Genomic DNA, 8,771 nt, shown 5'->3' on the forward strand with positions numbered 1-8,771 from the left:
CCTCGACGGCACACGAAACACGCATACTGACATGCTACCAGCTACAGCACGCACGCGATGGGCTCCGCCGCCTCGCGTTTCCTTTCGGAGCTTGGCGGCTTGGCCACGCGATGGGTTGTACGCTTGTGCACGTGCGCTCGTGCGACAGACCCCTTCGGCGAACATACGCTGCATGGAAACCAATTGATTGCTTGAGGAGACACGGGGTGCGGCGCGTTCCTGTATCTATCAGGTGACCTATAATGGTTTAAGCGGACTGGCACTACATGTGGCTAAACCCCTATCACCCATCAAAAAGTGGTCGCATTCTCGGTCAGATTGACACTGGTCAGAAGCCGTGGCAGGTCTGTCCACAATCGTTTGAATGATGACAAGTCCATCACAAGGACTCACGGAATGGCTTGAATTGCATCAAACCTGCCACAGCAATGCCCCTCGAGCGAGAGCAAGTCTGCACAGCCGGCAGCGCACCACAAAGCATGACACTTGTCGTGAGGCAGACATGAGCTCAACATGCAACGTACACGAGCCGATGCGTGCACACGAGGCGATCACAAGGCGAACATTAGGCAAGTCATTTTTGTAGTGCCTGGTCCGGCGTTGGATTTGGATAAGGATTGATTGCACAAGAAAGAAAGAATGCATGTGTATGCCAGGGACCGTGCCAAGCCTCATGGCAAAGGTACTGCTATGAAAACAACGATGTTGCCATATGGATAGTTGCCATGCAATGAAGCGTTTCGGCAACCCGAGACTTTGTGTATTGATAACGGATATAACCGATTGATCCATACTTTTGGCCACCTCATGCGTGGCACAGGTATTCGTAGCTAAAAGCATTCAGTTTCAACTGCACTGCGTACCTTGCCGTTGCTGGCACGTTTACGGAATAGGGCATCGCAGGGCACGTGCTGGCAGCGGTGCACACAGGCTGATACGACCATCACGCAATTAACTACTCAGATTAACTCCACTAGGTAAAAGGCCGTGATATATCAGCTACGTCGACACCATACTTAAAGAAAACGGAAATAAGATGTCGACACTCAGCAGACCTCCTAGTACACAAAGCTAGAGTCGTCAGACAGTTCGATGATGTGAAGGACCACAGGTGCTAGAGTCGAATGTTATTTGCATTTTAGCAAGAACTTCACGAGCAGGAGAAATGTGTATATGGCATCTAGAGATACCACTTCCTCGCTGTCCATGACTCTGAAGCAACGAGTCATGTTCATTATTTATGACGCAAGCAAGTACCACGCAAGCTGCAAACTGCCAAAACCTCATCAAAAATCAAAGGAACGCCAACAACATGATGAAAAGGAGCACGAAACAGTAAAGATGGACATAAGATGTGAAATCTTCCTTGCAATCTGAATCGAACACAAACAGGATTGCACTACATGTGTGTCAAAGGCAGCCTTACATGCAGATGGAGTAGGCTATGTGGTCAAGGGGTCAGATAAAAACATGCGCCAGCGGTCCGTAGGGAACCCAACAGAGCAGGCTTTCCCCAAACATGTCGTAAGCCGCGGTCAAATGAGGAGTGATCTCAGACCCTTCCCTCAAGCCAGCATCCAGCACCTCGAGCGTCTTGGCATCCAGCTCCCAGACAGAAACGGATGGCTTGGTCGGTGGGGTCGGCCCCATCAGTGCACTATGCTGCAAAGGCGGCTCAGCGCCACTCTCCCCACCCTTTGCGCTCGTGAGGTCGACTATCTGGGACCCAGAGCGTGTCCGTTTCAACGGCGGTCGCATGGTCGAATGGTCAGGCGAATTTGGATGATTTGCTGTGGGTGCAGCATGCCCTGAGGTTGAAGGTGCTGCAGCTGGTGACTCACTCGGCTGCCGATCGGCGGCACCTGCGGGTGACGTACGAGCCGGCCCGGCTCCCTTGGCGGGACTGCTGCTCCGAGCATCCGCGGACAGGGGAGAGGCCAAATCCATGGGCCCCCCACCTGATGGCTGAACATTCGCAGGAACAGCAGGGGGCAGCATGTGAGCCTGGGAAGAGGTAATGCTGGGTGATGCAGCTGCCTGAGCAGATGCCGCCTCGACAACGGGACGAGGTGTAGCGACGACAGGTGCCATGTGCGGTATGGCCGCGGCCAGGTCGTTTGCAGGCACGACCATCGCGCCTTGCGTCTGAGGGGGCGTTCCCCCAACGCCCTGACCCATGCTGAGGCCATTGCCAGCTTGGCCTGCGCCTGCCTGCTGTGGTATCTGGCCAACCGCAGGTTGCATGCTGAGGGCCACGCCGTTCGGGGCGCTGTGCTCTTTGTTCGCCACAGCAGGCACAGCGCGCTCCGGCGATGATGACACATCGATGACTGTGCTTGGAGGCGCAGGTACGCTATTGCCATGTACGGCGCCAGTAGGCTGTGCAGGCATGACACCACCTGCAGACGCTGATAAAGGCATCGCATATGCGACTGGCGGGCTGGTTGCTGGGGGGATAGTTGATGCTCGTGCGTCAGGAGCACCGAACGCGAGCGGGGGTGGGCCGGCGTGCGGTTGAGTAGGCATTGGGGGGGGGGGCGTCGGCTGCGGAGGCGGAATGGACGTGGATGGAGACGACGATAGGCTGGGGGGCGCGGCAGTCCCCAGCGCGGGGGTGGAAGTGCCATTTGTGAGATGGTGATGGCTGCTGCCATTGGGGCTTTGGGGTCCCATGGCCCTGCCAGGCGAGTGGCTGAGCTCCGGTGTGGCAGGCCCTTTGGCTTCCGCCTCTGCCGCCAGACGCTCTTGGTCCAGCTGCACAAGTCGTTCCCGCAGGAGCTGCGCTTGCGTCTCCTCTTCGTTCAGCTCCTACGCGTCATTCAAAACCCTCACATCTCGCACAGTCACTGCGACAGTGTACATGCCGCAAGAGACCCGACAGCTGTCAACACCTTTGCTGTTGAGCATAAGCTGAGCACTGCTCCAAAAGGGGGACTGTATGTTGCCAATCAAATCTGACGACAAGCTCAGGAGGCATATCTATCCTGTGCCGTTTTGAGTTGCGCATTCCTGAGTAGCGGCACATCTCACTTCCTTGCTTCGGTTCCAGTATGATCAGGCCGTTCCAATCGACTACTCAGATAAACCTTATTGTCTCTATCACGTCTACAGAAAGCTGAGGTTGATGTGGTTGGTCGCTGTAATGAGGTCTGATTCATGAGAACATCCAGTCTCATAATTTCATGAGACAAGATCATATGATTGACAATGGTCATAATTCCTTTAGCTAGACTGGACGAAAGGAAGAATATCACAGAGGGGTGGACTCCTGCGCACCTGTATTCGAGCATCCATTGCAGCAAGGTTATGTGCTTTGGCGCTCGCTCTACGTTCCGCCTCTCTTCGAGCAGCCATAGGGCGGGCGCTGATTGCGTCCAGCTTGCGAAGCATGACAGGATCCAACGAGCTGTTTGTTGTCACTGTTATCAAGTCCCGACAGCAGATGCATACAGCAGTCTGCAACGCGCCTAGACACTGCATCGCCTCAAAGCGCTTCACCAACTTCACTGTCTGCAGAAACAACTCAAGGAAGAATTCAGAATGGGCAGAAATGCTCCGTGCATGATGAGAGGATGCTGTGTCAGAGCTCAGCACCGTGCAGGGATTTTGGTGCAACTTTTTGCCTGTGATGCTCTGCACTACGAAACTGCCCCCAATCCACCATGAAACAATAGTAGCCAGACTTTAGGTATGACAAGAACAGGTGATGTCCGGATTGAAGAAGCGGGCGGAAGCGTGTCCGCACCTGGGCGAGCACAGGGAGAAGCATATTGTAGTATTTGGCTGCAACTGGTAACACAAGGAGCTGTAGGACGGCGGGGCCGAGAGCGGTGAGGCCCTGGAGCACGCCAAAGTGCGTGGAGAGCGACCTGCGAGGGTCCATAAGCGCTGTGATGAGCTGCTTACAGATGCGTGGCTGCAGGTTGTAGACCGGGTCGTTGAAGCGGGCGACGATATCGTGCATGCATGCTGCTGCTGCTCTCCTCAGTGCCCAGTGGTTTCCACCTGCGAGTCTCGCATCACCTCTGTACGGCCTGGAACCACAGGCGATTTGCTAACATTTGCTACAGAGTGCAAGCGCACCAGGCAACGCTCGTCCAGTGGGGACGACACATGAAGGCAACAAGCACGTCTCCAGCTTCACGATATCGGCACACCCACCCCTTCACCCCAACCCCCACCCCCACCCCCACCCCCACCCCCACCCCCACCCCCACCCCCACCCCCACCCCCACCCACAAACCCCTGCACCAACAAGCTGTGTAATCCTGTGACAACGTGGTTGGTGGAATCAATCCTACAGAAAGTATGACACCGACTCTTGACGGTAAATAAGTTTGGATATGGAAGTCGTGAGAGTTCGAGGTGCTGCGGAGGGGGACGCACGACGGGGGCCCAAGGTTTTGGCAACGAGGCAGGTCATGACGGTGGGCAGCAGCTGATGGAGGTACTTGTCGAGGTTGTTGGAGCGGTTGACGACAAGCGCGTGCGCGGTGCGAAGCAGTAGCTGGAGCTTTGAAAGGTTCTTCAGGGAGGCTTGAGCTTCCGAGGTCAGCATGGTCACCAAGTAAGGCAGAAGCTGCTCCAAGCCCTCATCCGCTGCTAGGCTTGCAAAAATCGGGTGATTGATCGCCTCCAGCTCCGCCGGGGGATGCATCAGCACCTGCATTGCAATGCCCATCAATCGCAGCTTGGAACATTGCAAACGGTTACATGTGCCCTCGTCTCGACGCCATTGAACGAGTCTGTCGTATAGCGTGGTTTGCTGCGCGGCCCAGCGTCTCGCCAGACCGTGTGATTTGCGGGTCCGGATGCCTGAACATACGTCAATCTTGGGGACAGCAATGCGGGCCGAACCCCATTCTTGCAAAGTGTTGGTGCGGCCAGCACTGGCAAGCAAGCACGCACCTCCTGACACATACCTGATCATGGTGGAAGTGTATCTGCTCACAACACTGCAAATGTATGCATACGTCGATTACTTGCTATGGACGGCACGGCAGGAATTACTCAGCATGTAGTTCCCCCGTTGCAGCGTGTGCCATGTCGCGTGGTGTCTGGCAAATTGCAAGGAGTCCTTGACATTGAGAGCAATACAATACATCCTGCTGAGATGTGCTGCCAGGTTGCTGCCATGAGACATTCTGCATCAGTGTCAGTTCTAAGATATGCACAGTCAAGACCCTCGTGTCATGGAGCTCTATGTCAGGTTCCTGCCGTGCAAGGTGACCACGTTGCAAATGATATCTCAACATTGCACACGATTGCGACTTTTTGTGGAATACCTAGTGGGGACATTGTGAAACCGTGAGTCACGCTTCGTATGTTGCCACTGTATATGGATGCGGTGGTAACAAGGCTCATCAGTACAGTGATCCCTGGATACAATGAACCCCATAATGCAACAAACTCTTGGATACAAGGAACCACTTGCACATGCACAAACCCTGACTTCCCAGTCAATGTGCTCGTTGTGAAGGAACCGGGATACAACGAACCAATGTTTAGGGCACAAATACGTTCGTTGTATCCAGGGATCACTCTTTCACCATAATCATGCCGGTTACTGTATTGGCTGTCTTTCGAACAGAGAATGCAGCAGCCAATGCTGTGACTGGCACGACAGACTGAGCAGGTAGGTCACGCCTCTTGAATGCGACAAAACCACACCTGACTAACAACACGCATGTACTCCTGCTGCTCAACTGACACGATGTGCTTGACGACAGGGACCAGGCTTGCCAGCTGCCCTTGCCTATCCTCTGCAGCCATGCCCGCAGCCTTTGCAGCCTTTGCTCGGCCGCCTGCTGCTGTGTCATCGGCTGATGCCTGAGCAACAGGGGCTGCCAATGGAGCAACAGTCTCCTCTTCGTTCACCTGTGCCGCCAAGGATGCCTCCTTCGTGACATTTTGATTGTAGGGTTTGTTCTCAGGGATGTTAGGCTTGATCCCGTTGATGAGGAACCAATGTGGCACCACCCCAACCTCCACTGGTGCCCGTGAGAGCCGCTCGTAGATGATGTCATCGCATCTGTGCAGGGCCTCTTCGATGTAGAACACATCTGTTGCCCCTGTTGTGCGAGCGTAGCGCTTGGTATCTGACTTTGAGAAGCCGTACATGACCTCAACATCTAGGAGTTGCAGTGCATGATTGATGTCTGCCACGGATAGCTTTGAGCGCCTGGCATGCCTGGTGAATTTTATGGCTTCCTGCAGCATGTAAAAACACCTCTGCTGGTGCGCTTATCTCCTGAGATACTTCTGAAAGGCTGTCGCAGTGAGTGTGCATGCTAAGGGCGTTGGCAGAGCCATTCGGCATCTGAGAACTCCCAACATAGATCCAAACTTGCTTTGTACAGTGCCTCAGTTTTGGCAAACATTTACAAGCACAGCTGCACTTGAAGGTTGCCAGTCCAGTTCGCCACTCACCTGCAGAATGTCACGCACACGGTACTCCACATCGGGCGCCAACACGCTCGCTGCCTCAGAGTGTAGCTCTGCAATACCTATCGTCTCTGCTATGGCAGTGATAAGCTGTGGTTTTATGTGGCTCATTTCTCCTAGTTCAACTCACCGCTGTCTACGAACTGGCGCCATCTACGAGCCTCACGAGTCCTTTGCAAGGACCATGTCAGCTGGCAAAGTATGTCTCACACCTACACTTTACGGCGCCGGTGGTGTCGAACGCGGTCGAGAACCACCAGCACGGAACGATGCCAGATAGCAATCCGACAACGGAATGCTGTAGATGTCAGCAAGCTGTCGACCTCTATGATAGTCATGCTACGCTATGTTTTGGACAATAGTTTCAATGCATTGACAACGGCGATGCTTACAGGATTCCTGCCGGTGCTCTGGATTAGCCCTGTTCAGGTTCTATCTGACGATAACCGGCAAAAGTGCGGAAGGCAAAGTCTTTGAAAAAGAAAACGACTGACACACAGTCCCCCAACACCCAAACAAACTCAAGATCAGAAACAGAATTGGTCTGGCTCCTGCGAGTGGCTTTTACACGGCAAATACGGTGTCGACAAACACAGAACCACGCAATCGAACACTGCTCAGTTCAGCTTCATGTCAATCTCATCAAAGTCATCATCAAATTTGTTGAAGAATCCTGCATCAGCCACAGGGGTGGCGTTGCGCCCTTCTCGCTCTCTGTGCCTTGACTCTGTCAGCCTTGAACCTCCACCACCATAGTACTTGCTGGCAGTGTCAATGTCCATGTCGTACGCGTCATCTGTGGCGAATTCCCCCAGATTGGTACCTAGCACTGTGACTTCATCCTCCGAGACATGGCCAGCTTGCGACATGATGTTAACCCCTGTTGAAAAAGGGTTTGAGGGATGGGCAAGTTACACCACTGTCCCTCACATACACATAACGAAGAAAACATTCGAAACGGCAGAGAAGGAGAGGTTCAGGCTACGCCTTCGTGCGCGATAGATAACCCAGATAGGATGAATGCATGGTGATTGGTCGATTCGCACGGTGTGCCAACAAGGAAACCTATGCCAAGGCAAGCATGCATAACAAATGGTTGCTCAATGCTCTGCTCTACTTTGGCAATTGTTGCAACTGATTGCGAGCGAGAGAACCATGCACTCGAATGGAGCTAGCACTAGTGGCAGATCCACGCAGCTGTCATGTGCATCATCTCGGCTTAGACGAATGGAAAATCATCACGTGTGTCGAGCTGCTATAGATGCCAGTATGATGCAAGACGTGATAGTGGGTGGGGCCGTAGGAGTCGCAGCAACAGCAGCCTTCTGGAACGGTTTCAAGAAGGAAGCGGTCGAAATGTGCGATTTATGTCAAGGCACCGGTAAGCAGCACCTTGCGTTTGGTGGTGATCGCTTGCACCAGTGGATCAGTTGTAGCTTGTGTCACACGGACGGGTTCTCACCGGTAGCAACATGCGGTGGTGCAAGTCCGTGGTGTCATCATCGTATATGTCCATCAATAACGGCGTTCTTTGGCCAAATTTTAATCTGAGACGCGGGAAAGGTCCTTGTTTAATGATACGCGAGGTTCCCTGGGTCCTGGTAACGGTATGGACTAAGTGCTGGTAGTGGGGGATGGGTGGAGAGGAAGGCCCATGGCAGATACATCAGGCTTTTCCATTGCCACGAAGCTCGGATCCCTGCCGACACTGAGATTTTGTTATCTGATGCATGGGATATGGTTTTAAAATCCTCCGATGGTGTGTCTATTGCCTGTAAGTGATCACTGGGACATCCGCCGCACGCGCTCGCAGGTCCGCAGCGACCCTGCATGTGGCATGATTGCCCATCCTTATGTTGGATGGCTCACAGTCAATCCTTATGTTGGATGGCTCACAGTATCAATGCACATGCCGCATTTTTTGTAGGCAGCAAACAGGAAACATCATAGCTGAAGGCACCAATAGCAGCATGTACTGCCAACCACGCCCAAGGCAACATGTCTTGAGGCATTGACCCATTTGCTGTATTACGTCAATCCAATTCTTGTGAGCTGCTGAAAAATGCCTTCTATTTGTCATAGAAGGTGCATTGCATCAGGTCAAAAATGGAGCTGAGGAATCAGCGATCTGCAGTATCATGGGGTGAATTCAATGCAAGCCAAGTCATGGCAGGGCCCCAGGTTGTATCTCTAAGCCAAAGATGCAACAACGCATTGTTGATGGTGCTGTTCCATGCAGGAGGAGTGCGATGTTTTGTTTGTGAAGGTTCAGGCAAGACTAGCCAAGCGCTGAAGATAGAGCAAGGGCAGGGTGCACGCCAATTCGG

The 8,771-nt window shown here is 53.4% G+C and overlaps 1 protein-coding gene across 1 annotated transcript; it reads right to left on the reverse strand.

Moving 5' to 3' along the window:
* Positions 1–3,026: 3,026 nt before the first annotated feature.
* On the reverse strand, positions 3,027–6,555 carry LOC149809704 (transcription initiation factor TFIID subunit 6-like). The gene is made up of 9 exons (XM_089994678.1): positions 6,430–6,555; positions 5,666–6,210; positions 5,447–5,575; positions 4,983–5,129; positions 4,826–4,922; positions 4,452–4,663; positions 3,746–4,034; positions 3,277–3,510; positions 3,027–3,149 (listed from the first exon to the last, which is right to left on the reverse strand). Exons 1-9 carry the CDS (start codon positions 6,553–6,555, stop codon positions 3,027–3,029), a joined length of 1,902 nt encoding a protein of 633 aa, XP_089850804.1.
* Between the last annotated feature and the right edge of the window lie 2,216 nt (positions 6,556–8,771).

The sequence above is a fragment of the Nuphar pumila genome, unplaced genomic scaffold, assembly GCF_984573655.1.
Source record: "Nuphar pumila unplaced genomic scaffold, dmNupPumi1.hap1.1 HAP1_SCAFFOLD_876, whole genome shotgun sequence".
NCBI lineage: Eukaryota > Viridiplantae > Streptophyta > Magnoliopsida > Nymphaeales > Nymphaeaceae > Nuphar > Nuphar pumila.

Bases quoted from the DNA above. Each gene is read 5' to 3' on its own strand.
- LOC149809704 (XM_089994678.1), bottom strand. From the start codon at position 6,555: ATGAGCCACATAAAACCACAGCTTATCACTGCCATAGCAGAGACGATA. The intron at 5,130-5,446 runs GTTTGTGCATGT...GTCTCATGGCAG, and splicing joins ACATTGACTGGGAAGTCAGG to CAACCTGGCAGCACATCTCA. The intron at 3,150-3,276 runs GTGCGCAGGAGT...CTCATGAATCAG, and splicing joins CAATGGATGCTCGAATACAG to ACCTCATTACAGCGACCAAC.